The following is a 15561-nucleotide window of genomic DNA, read 5'->3' on the forward strand; positions in this document are numbered from 1 at the left end:
TCCAGCAATCCAGTTGGAAAAACTAAGGATTGATATTGTGCAGGTACAAAGAGATGGTCAGGCAGTACAAACCTTTAACGGTTATTATATCTGCAAAATGACTGAATATCAGCTGCTGGTAATTAAAGAATGGCTGTGGATCTAATTCTTTTGTTGAGACAACTAGTCCAGATTTATAAAACAGAATTTCATTGCTGATTTGAACCAAAATACAGTACATGAATCTGGCTTGAAGCCTAAACCCCACCAGTAAGACTGGAGTCTGAGAAATGATGCTCCAAAATACAGACTGAGAACCTCTTGACCTTTGTGACCCAGGGGCTTGATGAGGAGCAGCCCTTTAAACAGGCTGTTGGTTCAGATCCAAACATCTGACGTCCACAGATGTTTCAGTCCAAGAGAGTGGTTGCTGCACTGTCTCAGATTTAGTTTGTTCTTTGTCTATACGGTGTTTGATTCCCTGAAATAAGGCTTTTAAAAGCTTTGCAGATACTGGAGGTGAGCATGGCAGAGGGCCATCAGCACCTGAGCTCATCAGCGCCCTCTGGTGGACACAGACCCTGTATGTCAGTGCTCCTTCTGAAACCCTCTCAGAGCTGAGTTCAGACTCTCCCTCTTCTCCCTGAGACACACCCACTGGCTTTGGTAACTCCCTCAGCAGTAGCCTGACTCAGTGGCTTGAAGAGTTTCTGTGACTTCCAACCCCGCCCCCTGAACTCTGCACTGCCCAACTTGGTACAACCCAAGTCCCCTCTCCCTCCTCTCCCTCCTCTCCCTCCTCCACCTCACCAAGCAATTGAGTTGGAAAAACTAAGGATTGATATCGTGCAGGTACAAAGAGATGGTCAGGCAGTACAAACCTTTAATGGTTCAGTCATGTTGAGAACATGTTTGTCTTCCATCTTATCAGTTTTGGTGAAACTTGAGTTCAAATCTAATGCTGTGATATGTTTTTAGCTCTTGATATTTTTTATTTTTACCCTCTCAAAGTCACCTTATCTGAGAAGCCATGTCTGGGCATTAACATCCTGACAAGTTTTATTCCTAGCTTCACCAAACTTTGTAAGATCGCTGTGTTGTCTCTCTGCCCTGTGTGCCTGTCACTTGCAGTGTGGCTGCTTTCTTTGCAGATACTGCAGGTGAGCATGGCAGAGGGCCATCAGCACCTGAGCTCATCAGCGCCCTCTGGTGGACACAGACCCTGTATGTCAGTGCTCCTTCTGAAACCCTCTCAGAGCTGAGTTCAGACTCTCCCTCTTCTCCCTGAGACACACCCACTGGCTTTGGTTTGTGTTTCTCCCTCAGCAGTAGCTTGACTCAGTGGCTTGAAGAGTTTCTGTGATTTCAAACCCCGCCCCCTGAACTCTGCACTGCCCAACTTGGTACAACCCAAGTCCCCTCTCCCTCCTCTCCCTCCTCTCCCTCCTCTCCCTCCTCCACCTCATCCAGCAATCCAGTTGGAAAAACTAAGGATTGATATTGTGCAGGTACAAAGAGATGGTCAGGCAGTACAAACCTTTAACGGTTATTATATCTGCAAAATGACTGAATATCAGCTGCTGGTAATTAAAGAATGGCTGTGGATCTAATTCTTTTGTTGAGGCAACTAGTCCAGATTTATAAAACAGAATTTCATTGCTGATTTGAACCAAAATACAGTACATGAATCTGGCTTGAAGCCTAAACCCCACCAGTAAGACTGGAGTCTGAGAAATGACGCTCCAAAATACAGACTGAGAACCTCTTGACCTTTGTGACCCAGGGGCTTGATGAGGAGCAGCCCTTTAAACAGGCTGTTGGTTCAGATCCAAACATCTGACGTCCACAGATGTTTCAATCCAAGAGAGTGGTTGCTGCACTGTCTCAGATTTAGTTTGTTCTTTGTCTATACGGTGTTTGATTCCCTGAAATAAGGCTTTTAAAAGCTTTGCAGATACTGGAGGTGAGCATGGCAGAGGGCCATCAGCACCTGAGCTCATCAGCGCCCTCTGGTGGACACAGACCCTGTATGTCAGTGCTCCTTCTGAAACCCTCTCAGAGCTGAGTTCAGACTCTCCCTCTTCTCCCTGAGACACACCCACTGGCTTTGGTTTGTGTTTCTCCCTCAGCAGTAGCTTGACTCAGTGGCTTGAAGAGTTTCTGTGATTTCAAACCCCGCCCCCTGAACTCTGCACTGCCCAACTTGGTACAACCCAAGTCCCCTCTCCCTCCTCTCCCTCCTCTCCCTCCTCCACCTCACCAATCAATTGAGTTGGAAAAACTAAGGATTGATATTGTGCAGGTACAAATAGATGGTCAGGCAGTACAAACCTTTAATGGTTCAGTCATGTTGAGAACGTGTTTGTCTTCCATCTTATCAGTTTTGGTGAAACTTGAGTTCAAATCTAATGCTGTGATATGTTTTTAGCTCTTGATATTTTTTATTTTTACCCTCTCAAAGTCACCTTATCTGAGAAGCCATGTCTGGGCATTAACATCCTGACAAGTTTTATTCCTAGCTTCACCAAACTTTGTAAGATCGCTGTGTTGTCTCTCTGCCCTGTGTGCCTGTCACTTGCAGTGTGGCTGCTTTCTTTGCAGGTACTGGAGGTGAGCATGGTCATGAGCACCTGAGCTCATCAGCGCCCTCTGGTGGACACAGACCCTGTATGTCAGTGCTCCTTCTGAAACCCTCTCAGAGCTGAGTTCAGACTCTCCCTCTTCTCCCTGAGACAGTGATAATAGTACTAGGTCTTAATGTCCAAACATGACTTCTCAGATAAGGTGTTTGTCAGGTTATAAAAACAGAATAATATCAAAGGCTGAAAACATGAAAACGTGGGCCGTGTACAGGCCTTGTTTTCTGGACCTGTTCATGTCAATGTCTGAACAAAATCAGAGATGGTGCTGCAGCAACCTTTTCTGATCTGATATGGAATGACCCCTCTGAAGTTCTTGGGTTTGAGTTGTGGTGGATTTTGATGAAGTCCAGGACCCTCTGTAAACTCCCAAAGGCTTCAGGAAATAAGTGTGAAGGGTCTGATGAGATAGCTGAACCTTTAGGTTCTGAGGATGTGGATTTGACTCAGTTGTGGGTCGTACAAGCAGAGATTTTTGAATCAAAGTCTGACAAAAGCTTCTGATCAACACGTCGCCTTATAGCTCACACCGACACTGAAGTTCAGAGTTATCGGTTCCTCTGGTTTTGAGGTTTTGGGTCAGAGGCTGCAGAGTTTTGATGCCCAGCACTCAAAGTAAACACTGAAAGGCTCAAAGAAATGTGTCTCAGCTGTCTGACAAGATGGCGCAGACTGGTAGAACACTGACTCGTATTCAAGAGTCATGAGTTCAATTCTTGGTTAAGGCAGTGAGTTTTTGAAGGCTGGTGTGCAGATCACAGAGTGAAATGCTTGAAAAAAGGAGTTCAGGTGTCTCACCACATAGGTCAGTGGTTAAGGAGATGGACTGGGTCTCAAGAGTTGGTGAGTTCACTTCTTGCTTGCGTCAAAGAGTTTTTGAAGACTGGTGTGCAAAAGAAAGGCTGAAATGCTTAAAGAAAGAGTCCTCCACTGTCTGACAAGATGGCGCAGACTGGTAGAACACTGACTCATGTTCAAGAGTCGTGAGTTCAGTTCTTGGTTGAGGCAGTGAGTTTTTGAAGGCTGGTGTGCAGATCACAGAGTGAAATGCTTGAAAAAAGGAGTTCAGGTGTCTCACCACATAGGTCAGTGGTTAAGGAGATGGACTGGGAATCAAGAGTTCGTGAGTTCAATTCTTGGTTGAGACAAAGAGTTTTTCACTTTCAACTGCCAAAATGAAGAAGCCAAATGCGCCACGAGCATTAGTCACATCAGATCCTCAGTGGTGCACTGAGGATTTGTCTGCAGGCAAGAGGTTGTGATTGGGAACCAAGAGGTTGCAGGTTCAAGTCTTGGTTGAGACAAAGAGTTTTTCACTTTCAACTGCCAAAATGAAGAAGCCAAATGCGCCACGAGCATTAGTCACATCAGATCCTCAGTGGTGCAGTGGATTTGTCTGCAGGCAAGAGGTTGTGATTGGGAACCAAGAGGTTGCAGGTTCAAGTCTTGGTTGAGACAAAGAGTTTTTCGCTTTCAACAGCCAAAATGAAGATGTCAAATACGCCCGGAGCTCTGTTCATATCAGATGCACGGTGGTGCAGTGGGTTCGTCAGCGGCCGGATGGTCGACTGGTCTGGGAGAGGCCGGTTCGAATCCCCTTCACTGCCAGCGTCTGGGTTAGGGGGTAGCAGGAGAGGATAATTTAGTTCGGGGGGGGGAGGTAGCTGGGGGGGAGGGGCTAGATCAGGTGGGGGGGGCTAGGTAGGAGGAGCTAGAGGGGGGTGGGGCTAGGTAGGAGGAGCTAGAGGGGGGTGGGACTAGGTAGGAGGAGTCAGAGGGGGTGGGACAGGTAGGAGGAGTCAGGGGGAGGGGCAGGTAGGAGGAGCTAGAGTAGGTAGGAGGAGTCAGGGGGAGGGGCAGGTAGGAGGAGCTAGAGGGGGCGGGGCAGGTAGGAGGAGTCAGGGGAGGGGCAGGTAGGAGGAGCCAGAGGGGGGGTGGGGCAGGAAGAAGGGAGGGAGTGACTTATTGGTTTTATAGGACATGCTTGTGCGTACAAGGTGCTTTTGAAACTTTTTAGCCAGCAAGAACTGGAGCACATGGAACAAACATTTGGTAACTCTTACTTAAAATATCCACACATTTATCACATTTTCTGCATTTTTATTGTTGTTAGTGCAGTTTTACACTGTTAACTATTAACTTTAGCATTAGCTTTAACTTTAACATTAGCTTTAACATTAGCTTTAACTTTAACATTAGCTTTAACTTTAGCATTAGCTTTAACTTTAACATTAACATTAGCATTAGCTTTAACATTAGCTTTAACTTTAACATTAACATTAGCTTTAACTTTAGCATTAGCTTTAACTTTAACATTAGCATTAGCTTTAACGTTAGCATTAACATTAGCATTACAATGCTACAGCAGAACTAGCAGCAACAAAAGGTGCAGAGATACACATGTGAATGGATGCAACAAAGGTTAAATAACAAGGTCCAAACAAACAGCAGCGCAGACACGAGTGTATCTCCTCACCTCCCGTTTCTGGAAAACACAGAGAAGAAACAGATGTAGTTAGGTTAGGCTATGATTCTAGCAGGAGTTGAAATCTGCAAGGATTCTAGCATTAGTCAAAATCTGCAAAGTAAGCCAACAAAAGACTCACGTTTACACTTAAATTGAAAGATAACCATTTAATAACTGCACCGACAACAGTAAAAACGCAGAAAATGTGATAAATGCGTGGATATTTTAAGCGAGAGTTACCAAATGTTTGTACCACGTGCAGTAGTTCTCGCTGGCTCCGTCTGCGCGCGCCGGGTGTCAAAGAGGAAGTCGCTGTTTCCGGCGCGCCTTATATAGACGAGAGCGTGGGGGGAGGGGGGCAGTGCACTGGGGAGAGGAGGGGGGCGGCTGGACCTCACTCTGTGCAGGTCTCACGGGAATCGAATCCCGTTTCTGACACGTGTGTGATTCCCCCAAACAAAATGTCCCGTGAATAAATCACTATAAGATCGATGTTTTATTGTGTGAACTGCTGCGGACAACATATAAATCCACAGACGTTTGCAGAACAGTCAGTTTGTTTTATATTTGTGTTGCATTTAACACTTTGTCACGTATTTCTCTTGATTCAAACGACACTCGGAGGTTGTCGCTCAAATCTGACAAAGTGTCTGACTGGACTGTACCAAGTCAAGTAGAGAACAGAGGGGGGTTTCAGGTGATCTCCACCTTAGTTTGTGTTGAGCTGCCGAAGGCTCTGTGTTTCTTGTAATACTCTGAGTGACTTCATCCCCACTTTAAAGTCTTTGACCGTTTCATGAACACACCACGCTTGCTCATGGTTTGAATTGTTGGGTCTCCTTATAAATATTATAATATAAAGAGCACGGTGTAAACCTGCTCTGTGTGTACAGCGCCTCGACATGACGTCTGTTATGATTTGACGCTGTATAAATAAATATTGACTTGACATCATCAGAGAAATCAGAAGAAAGCTGCAGCTGTTTTCAATTAAAAATGATTGCTATGAGTTTATGGGCCAACTTTTCTTTGAGCGTCTCCTGCTCCACAGCCTGAAAGTTAAAAAATAAAATAAAATAACCCCCACCCCTCTTCCCTCTTCCCCCTCCCGTGCAACCCCCACCCCGCACCCCCGCACCCCTAACCCTAACCCTAACCACAATCTCAGTTTATATAACGCCAGATCACAACAAAAGTTATGTGAGGGTTGGAATGATTAAATCAGATTCAGTTGTGATGGTCAGAATGTTTTATTTGAATGAAAACGTGCTGAGAAACGATCTTTATGATGAAATATTCCTGTTCCCTCTCTGTTGCTTCAACCCGCTCCATACAACACTCTGGTGTCACGGCGCTGACAGGTGTTTGTTCAACTTAGTCAAACTCTGCTTTTCGTTTGCGCCCCCTAGTGTTTCATCTTTACATTGCTATCAGTAAGGTTAGGTAGGATATGGGTTTAATTCATTTTATTGACCCTGAAAGCGAATATCTTTAGTAAAAATCCTTGAACAATAATGTGGCGCTATGATGGCTCTAACGGTGATCCTGCCGGAGTTTCCTGTGGTTTCAGGTGGATTAAGAATGATTTTACGCTCCCCGGGCCGCTCTGACAAATGTTACACGTGTTTATTAGGGTATTTACGGTCAGAAATCCTGTTGTGTGTGTGGAGGGTACTCGAGGAAATCCGAGCATGCGCTGTATTGGCTGTCATTTGGAACGGATCGATAGTCAATCTGACACGTTGTTGTTTTCATGATGAATTCATGATGAGTAAAGTTTAAAAATGGGGGGGGGGTCCGCTGTCATCCGCCATGTTTGTTTAGTCTAAAGTCACCTCCACACAATAAGATGTTTTTGCAGACTCAAATACACAATGTCCAATTAATCAATGTGATTTTATGGCAAATTTAAGGAGGCACGCAGAATCACATTCTTTATTTTCACTGTTTTACAGCAGGGAGTATTATGGACTTAATAAAAACAGATGTATGTACAAAAATAAAGTGACAGATCCCGTCTAAACCCGACTTCAGCTCCATTTGGACTGGATCTTTTTTAGAGGAGGTGGGCTAGTTTAACAATACCTGGCCCACCCACCCATACCTGCAGTAATCACAGCATATACATTTATTCACATATTTTTATTCTAAGTATGCAGAATTAGCTGCGATCATCTCCTGTCTGCAGTGAACCCATGGGCGTACAGACAGCTGTCACTGGATCACTGTGATACTGAAGAAAAGTTAAAAACAAGTTCCAAAAGCAAGTTCTGCACAAACACAAGTGTCTTTTTTCTGACTTCTTAGCAGAGTTATGGAGGTTACATTACAGAAGACCACAGTGAAGATTTAATTCTCCACCTCCTCCCGTACAGTTAATCCCGTCCAAATGGGGCTTTAGTCTCTGCATTAAACAAAGACATGAAGAGTACACTGGTAACAAGAGGATGAGGAGCTCATCTTTACTTCTGGTCAGGAAAGTCTGCGCTCATCTGAGAAGAAGAGAAAAGGACAGGTTGTTAGGTACAAAGACACAAAGTAAAGTGACTCCAGCTCTAATGTAAATCCAGAGTATTGTTCTAAGAATGAAGGGGATCTTTCTGCATGAATTTTATGTTAACAAGTGAATTTCATGCAACAGACACGTAAAGAAATACAATACATGACCGGAGGCGCTTTAGATTTGTCCTAAATTCATTTCTGCATGCATGTCAAACTATTTTTCTCTACTGCTGTTTGTATTTCAAGCTTTAATAAGTGTCAAAAATAAAACAAACACTTGTGTTGGAGGAGGGAGAGCCACAGCTGTTAGTGTAGTAAAGTATAGTTGAGTTAAACTGCAGCAGTTTAGCAGGGGAACAGATTGAAGCGGCGTCTACCTGAACGTCAAACTCTCCAAATCCAATCAGATTGCTGGTCTGGAGGCCGAGCAGGAAGAGAAATACAAAAAAAAAAAAACAAAAGACAGACGGCGAGATTTACAGCTGAGAAGACAGAGATCAGACTGAGCAGGAAAAACAAATGACTGCTGCTTCAGGAACTCTGAACACAGTCAACTCTACAGTTTGAGTATGAAGAGGCAGAGAGGATGCGGTTTCCAGTTTTCTGTGCGTTCCTCAAGATGTTGCTCACTCAAAGTTAAATAATGAAAACATGAGCGGTTCTGTTAACAACCACCAAGTAACAGAAAAGTATCAATCGTAGTATCGATACGCCTCCACCGACCAGTCCTGCTGCAGTTAATAAGACTGTGAATTCTTGAATTGTGGCCGTAAATGTGTTTGGTGCTGTCACGGTGACCTTTGGCCTTTTGACCACCTGCATGTAATCAGTTCATCTTTGAGTCCAACTGAATATTTGTATTAAAATTCCCTCGAGGCCTTACTGAGATATCGTGCTCAAAGTAAAGGGACGGCTGCCCGTTAATTGAATTTTGCCGGCACGAGTGAGAAACAGCTTCCCATAAACACAGCTCAGTCTCAGAAGATTTACAATGACCCAACAAATGGAGGATTTGGGAGAAATCCGAGTGTGAAAACTGTGGATGGTTCTGTCAGCGAGCCGTGCAGAGTTTAAAGCAGCAGTTGGATCCAGGTGAAGGTGATGGCTCCCTCTCTGCTGCTCTCACTGAACCTGAGCAGGAAGCACAGCCTTCTCCCTCTCCTCTCCTACTGATGAAGCCCATGATGGAGCTGCGACACAGGGCAGAGGTTTATGGTCAAATCTCACACTCACCACTGTGTCTGCTGCAGGAGAACCAGAGTGGCACTCACCGTTGTTCCAGATGGAGAGGAGGTGTCGTTTAATCCTTCAATCCTCAGCCTGTCTTCCACACTTACTAACCATCATTATCACTTTCTTCTTGTTCTTTCAGGCCAAAGAGCTGCAGACTCTTCACAACCTCCGCAAACTCTTCGTTCTGGACCTCACCACACGGGTTAAGAAGGTACATCACCTTCCTCTGCTTGCTTGGTTCTGTTAAGCATCATCTCTCTGAAAATGCCAGTTTAACACTGAACCTGTGCTCTGACTATTGTTAGAGTGCAGAGATGGACTGTGAGGAAGGGCTTGGCAACATCGCCCAGAAACAGAAGATCTCATTCCTGGAGAATAACTTGGAGCAGCTCACAAAAGTCCACAAGCAGGTAAAGTACCTAACATATACTATATACAGCATATGTAACATTAATACAAAATAAGCTGACGTTCTGTGAAGGAGACTAGTATTTTTCTTTTTCTCAGCCAGTGATGGAAGAAGTCAAAATAGCAATACAGTAAAATAAAAATACACCTACTTCAATGAAAGCATTCTCTGCATAATTTACTATAAGCATCAAAAGTTTCAATGGAAATACTCAGGTAGGTACCTCAAAATTGTTCTTAAGTACAATTTGTTAAATTGTTCTTATTTTTACCCTCTCAAAGTCACCTTATCTGAGAAGCCATGTCTGGGCATTAACATCCTGACAAGTTTTATTCCTAGCTTCACCAAACTTTGTAAGATCGCTGTGTTGTCTCTCTGCCCTGTGTGCCTGTCACTTGCAGTGTGCTGCTTTCTTTGCAGGTACTGGAGGTGAGCATGGTCATGAGCACCTGAGCTCATCAGCGCCCTCTGGTGGACACAGACCCTGTATGTCAGTGCTCCTTCTGAAACCCTCTCAGAGCTGAGTTCAGACTCTCCCTCTTCTCCCTGAGACACACCCACTGGCTTTGGTTTGTGTTTCTCCTCAGCAGTAGCTTGACTCAGTGGCTTGAAGAGTTTCTGTGATTTCAAACCCCGCCCCTGAACTCTGCACTGCCCAACTTGGTACAACCCAAGTCCCTCTCCCTCCTCCCCTCCTCCACCTCATCCAGCAATCCAGTTGGAAAAACTAAGGATTGATATGTGCAGGTACAAAGAGATGGTCAGGCAGTACAAACCTTTAACGGTTATTATATCTGCAAAATGACTGAATATCAGCTGCTGGTAATTAAAGAATGGCTGTGGATCTAATTCTTTTGTTGAGGCAACTAGTCCAGATTTATAAAACAGAATTTCATTGCTGATTTGAACCAAAATACAGTACATGAATCTGGCTTGAAGCCTAAACCCCACCAGTAAGACTGGAGTCTGAGAAATGACGCTCCAAAATACAGACTGAGAACCTCTTGACCTTTGTGACCCAGGGGCTTGATGAGGAGCAGCCCTTTAAACAGGCTGTTGGTTCAGATCCAAACATCTGACGTCCACAGATGTTTCATCCAAGAGAGTGGTTGCTGCACTGTCTCAGATTTAGTTTGTTCTTTGTCTATACGGTGTTTGATTCCCTGAAATAAGGCTTTTAAAAGCTTTGCAGGTACTGCAGGTGAGCATGGCAGAGGGCCATCAGCACCTGAGCTCATCAGCGCCCTCTGTGGACACAGACCCTGTATGTCAGTGCTCCTTCTGAAACCCTCTCAGAGCTGAGTTCAGACTCTCCCTCTTCTCCCTGAGACACACCCACTGGCTTTGGTTTGTGTTTCTCCTTCAGCAGTAGCTTGACTCAGTGGCTTGAAGAGTTTCTGTGATTTCAAACCCCGCCCCTGAACTCTGCACTGCCCAACTTGGTACAACCCAAGTCCCCTCTCCCTCCTCTCCCTCCTCTCCCTCCTCTCCCTTTCCACCTCACCAAGCAATTGAGTTGGAAAAACTAAGGATTGATATTGTGCAGGTACAAAGAGATGGTCAGGCAGTACAAACCTTTAATGGTTCAGTCATGTTGAGAACATGTTTGTCTTCCATCTTATCAGTTTTGGTTGAAAACTTTAGTTCAAATCTAATGCTGTGATATGTTTTTAGCTCTTGATATTTTTTATTTTTACCCTCTCAAAGTCACCTGATCTGAGAAGCCATGTCTGGGCATTAACATCCTGACAAGTTTTATTCCTAGCTTCACCAAACTTTGTAAGATCGCTGTGTTGTCTCTCTGCCCTGTGTGCCTGTCACTTGCAGTGTGGCTGCTTTCTTTGCAGATACTGGAGGTGAGCATGGTCATGAGCACCTGAGCTCATCAGCACCCTCTGGTGGACACAGACCCTGTATGTCAGTGCTCCTTCTGAAACCCTCTCAGAGCTGAGTTCAGACTCTCCTCTTCTCCCTGAGACACACCCACTGGCTTTGGTTTGTGTTTCTCCCTCAGCAGTAGCTTGACTCAGTGGCTTGAAGAGTTTCTGTGACTTCAAACCCCGCCCCCTGAACTCTGCACTGCCCAACTTGGTACAACCCAAGTCCCCCTCTCCCCTCCTCTCCCTCCTCCACCTCATCCAGCAATCCAGTTGGAAAAACTAAGGATTGATATTGTGCAGGTACAAAGAGATGGTCAGGCAGTACAAACCTTTAACGGTTATTATATCTGCAAAATGACTGAATATCAGCTGCTGGTAATTAAAGAATGGCTGTGGATCTAATTCTTTTGTTGAGGCAACTAGTCCAGATTTATAAAACAGAATTTCATTGCTGATTTGAACCAAAATACAGTACATGAATCTGGCTTGAAGCCTAAACCCCACCAGTAAGACTGGAGTCTGAGAAATGATGCTCCAAAATACAGACTGAGAACCTCTTGACCTTTGTGACCCAGGGGCTTGATGAGGAGCAGCCCTTTAAACAGGCTGTTGGTTCAGATCCAAACATCTGACGTCCACAGATGTTTCAGTCCAAGAGAGTGGTTGCTGCACTGTCTCAGATTTAGTTTGTTCTTTGTCTATACGGTGTTTGATTCCCTGAAATAAGGCTTTTAAAAGCTTTGCAGGTACTGCAGGTGAGCATGGCAGAGGGCCATCAGCACCTGAGCTCATCAGCGCCCTCTGGTGGACACAGACCCTGTATGTCAGTGCTCCTTCTGAAACCCTCTCAGAGCTGAGTTCAGACTCTCCCTCTTCTCCCTGAGACACACCCACTGGCTTTGGTTTGTGTTTCTCCCTCAGCAGTAGCTTGACTCAGTGGCTTGAAGAGTTTCTGTGACTTCAAACCCCGCCCCCTGAACTCTGCACTGCCCAACTTGGTACAACCCAAGTCCCCTCTCCCTCCTCTCCCTCCTCTCCCTCCTCCACCTCATCCAGCAATCGAGTTGGAAAAACTAAGGATTGATATTGTGCAGGTACAAAGAGATGGTCAGGCAGTACAAACCTTTAATGGTTCAGTCATGTTGAGAACATGTTTGTCTTTCCATCTTATCAGTTTTGGTGAAACTTTAGTTCAAATCTAATGCTGTGATATGTTTTTAGCTCTTGATATTTTTTATTTTTACCCTCTCCAAAGTCACCTTATCTGAGAAGCCATGTCTGGGCATTAACATCCTGACAAGTTTTATTCCTAGCTTCACCAACTTTGTAAGATCGCTGTGTTGTCTCTCTGCCCTGTGTGCCTGTCACTTGCAGTGTGGCTGCTTTCTTTGCAGATACTGGAGGTGAGCATGGTCATGAGCACCTGAGCTCATCAGCACCCTCTGGTGGACACAGACCCTGTATGTCAGTGCTCCTTCTGAAACCCTCTCAGAGCTGAAGTTCAGACTCTCCCTCTTCTCCCTGAGACACACCCACTGGCTTTGGTTTGTGTTTCTCCTTCAGCAGTAGCTTGACTCAGTGGCTTGAAGAGTTTCTGTGACTTCAAACCCCGCCCCCTGAACTCTGCACTGCCCAACTTGGTACAACCCAAGTCCCCTCTCCCTCCTCTCCCTCCTCTCCCTCCTCCACCTCATCCAGCAATCCAGTTGGAAAAACTAAGGATTGATATTGTGCAGGTACAAAGAGATGGTCAGGCAGTACAAACCTTTAACGGTTATTATATCTGCAAAATGACTGAATATCAGCTGCTGGTAATTAAAGAATGGCTGTGGATCTAATTCTTTTGTTGAGGCAACTAGTCCAGATTTATAAAACAGAATTTAATTGCTGATTTGAACCAAAATACAGTACATGAATCTGGCTTGAAGCCTAAACCCCACCAGTAAGACTGGAGTCTGAGAAATGACGCTCCAAAATACAGACTGAGAACCTCTTGACCTTTGTGACCCAGGGGCTTGATGAGGAGCAGCCCTTTAAACAGGCTGTTGGTTCAGATCCAAACATCTGACGTCCACAGATGTTTCAATCCAAGAGAGTGGTTGCTGCACTGTCTCAGATTTAGTTTGTTCTTTGTCTATACGGTGTTTGATTCCCTGAAATAAGGCTTTTAAAAGCTTTGCAGATACTGGCAGGTGAGCATGGCAGAGGGCCATCAGCACCTGAGCTCATCAGCGCCCTCTGGTGGACACAGACCCTGTATGTCAGTGCTCCTTCTGAAACCCTCTCAGAGCTGAGTTCAGACTCTCCCTCTTCTCCCTGAGACACACCCACTGGCTTTGGTTTGTGTTTCTCCCTCAGCAGTAGCTTGACTCAGTGGCTTGAAGAGTTTCTGTGATTTCAAACCCCGCCCCCTGAACTCTGCACTGCCCAACTTGGTACAACCCAAGTCCCCTCTCCCTCCTCTCCCTCCTCTCCCTTCTCCACCTCACCAAGCAATTGAGTTGGAAAAACTAAGGATTGATATCGTGCAGGTACAAAGAGATGGTCAGGCAGTACAAACCTTTAATGGTTCAGTCATGTTGAGTCTTGTTTGTCTTCCATCTTATCAGTTTTGGTGAAACTTTAGTTCAAATCTAATGCTGTGATATGTTTTTAGCTCTTGATATTTTTTATTTTTACCCTCTCAAAGTCACCTTATCTGAGAAGCCATGTCTGGGCATTAACATCCTGATAAGTTTTATTCCTAGCTTCACCAAACTTTGTAAGATCGCTGTGTTGTCTCTCTGCCCTGTGTGCCTGTCACTTGCAGTGTGGCTGCTTTCTTTGCAGGTACTGGAGGTGAGCATGGTCATGAGCACCTGAGCTCATCAGCACCCTCTGGTGGACACAGACCCTGTATGTCAGTGCTCCTTCTGAAACCCTCTCAGAGCTGAGTTCAGACTCTCCCTCTTCTCCCTGAGACACACCCACTGGCTTTGGTTTGTGTTTCTGGATCAAACAACACCACACAAACACTTCTTCCCTCATGGCCTCAGCTACACTGCTGATTTTACTGATTACACGTCACTGTTAGTTTAAGTTTTCCTCATTGTTTTAAATAGAATCATTTGTTAATTGGTTTTGTTGTGTGCAACTGTGCAGCCTTGTTGTGAAGAGTAGAATTAGCGCCCTCTGGTGGACACAGGCCCTGTAGTCAGTGCTCCTTCTGAAACCCTCTCAGAGCTGAGTTCAGACTCTCCCTCTTTTCCCTGAGACAGTGATAATAGTACTAGGTCTTAATGTCCAAACATGACTTCTCAGATAAGGTGTTTGTCAGGTTATAAAAACAGAATAATATCAAAGGCTGAAAACATGAAAACGTGGGCTGTGTACAGGCCTTGTTTTCTGGACCTGTTCATGTCAATGTCTGAACAAAATCAGAGATGGTGCTGCAGCAACCTTTTCTGATCTGATATGGAATGACCCCTCTGAAGTTCTTGGGTTTGAGTTGTGGCGGATTTTGATGAAGTCCAGGACCCTCTGTAAACTCCCAAAGGCTCCAGGAAATAAGTGTGAAGGGTCTGATGAGATAGCTGAACCTTTAGGTTCTGAGGATGTGGATTTGACTCAGTTGTGGGTCGTACAAGCAGAGATTTTTGAATCAAAGTCTGACAAAAGCCTCTGATCAACACGTCGCCTTATAGCTCACACCGACACTGAAGTTCAGAGTTATCGGTTCCTCTGGTTTTGAGGTCTTGGGTCAGAGGCTGCAGAGTTTTGATGCCCAGCACTCAAAGTAAACACTGAAAGGCTCAAAGAAATGTGTCTCAGCTGTCTGACAAGATGGCGCAGACTGGTAGAACACTGACTCGTGTTCAAGAGTCGTGAGTTCAATTCTTGCTTGAGGCAGTGAGTTTTTGAAGGCTGGTGTGCAGATCACAGAGTGAAATGCTTGAAAAAAGAAGTTCAGGTGTCTCACCACATAGGTCAGTGGTTAAGGAGATGGACTGGTTCTCAAGAGTTGGTGAGTTCAATTCTTGCTTGCGTCAAAGAGTTTTTGAAGACTGGTGTGCAAAAGAAAGGCTGAAATGCTTAAAGAAAGAGTCCTCCACTGTCTGACAAGATGGCGCAGACTGGTAGAACACTGACTCATGTTCAAGAGTCGTGAGTTCAATTCTTGGTTGAGGCAGTGAGTTTTTGAAGGCTGGTGTGCAGATCACAGAGTGAAATGCTTGAAAAAAGGAGTTCAGGTGTCTCACCACATAGGTCAGTGGTTAAGGAGATGGACTGGGTCTCAAGAGTCATGAGTTCAATTCTTGGTTGAGGCAGTGAGTTTTTGAAGCAGATCACAGAGTGAAATGCTTGAAAAAAGAAGCTCAGTAGGTCAGTGGTTAAGGAGATGGACTGGGAATCAAGAGTTGGTGAGTTCAATTTTGATTGAGACAAAGAGTTTTTCACTTTCAACTGCCAAAA

General features: G+C 45.0%; 1 protein-coding gene and 1 long non-coding RNA gene across 16 annotated transcripts in view; one reads left to right on the plus strand and one right to left on the minus strand.

Annotated features, from left to right (window-relative positions):
• The window catches only part of LOC108892823 (kinesin heavy chain-like), a 49041-nt gene that overhangs the window by 18005 nt on the left and 15475 nt on the right, over positions 1-15561 (plus strand). For 7 of the 15 annotated variants that reach the window (XM_051065992.1, XM_051065988.1, XM_051065986.1 and 4 more), the window contains 2 exons: positions 8960-9031; positions 9126-9230. The exons of 4 other annotated variants lie outside the window; for them this stretch is intronic. In XM_051065992.1, the coding sequence (XP_050921949.1) occupies positions 8960-9031; positions 9126-9230 (177 nt within the window). The remainder of the gene's footprint in view (positions 1-8959; positions 9032-9125; positions 9231-15561) is intronic. 4 more of the 15 variants (XM_051065998.1, XM_051065991.1, XM_051065999.1 and 1 more) reach the window with 2 other exon arrangements.
• On the minus strand, positions 705-12145 carry LOC127139119 (uncharacterized). The gene is made up of 3 exons (XR_007809045.1): positions 11363-12145; positions 1441-2234; positions 705-784 (listed from the first exon to the last, which is right to left on the minus strand). It is a non-coding gene; the product is annotated as an uncharacterized LOC127139119 (long non-coding RNA).

Source organism: Lates calcarifer, linkage group LG7_2 (genome assembly GCF_001640805.2).
Source record: "Lates calcarifer isolate ASB-BC8 linkage group LG7_2, TLL_Latcal_v3, whole genome shotgun sequence".
In the NCBI taxonomy this organism is placed as follows: Eukaryota; Metazoa; Chordata; class Actinopteri; family Centropomidae; genus Lates; species Lates calcarifer.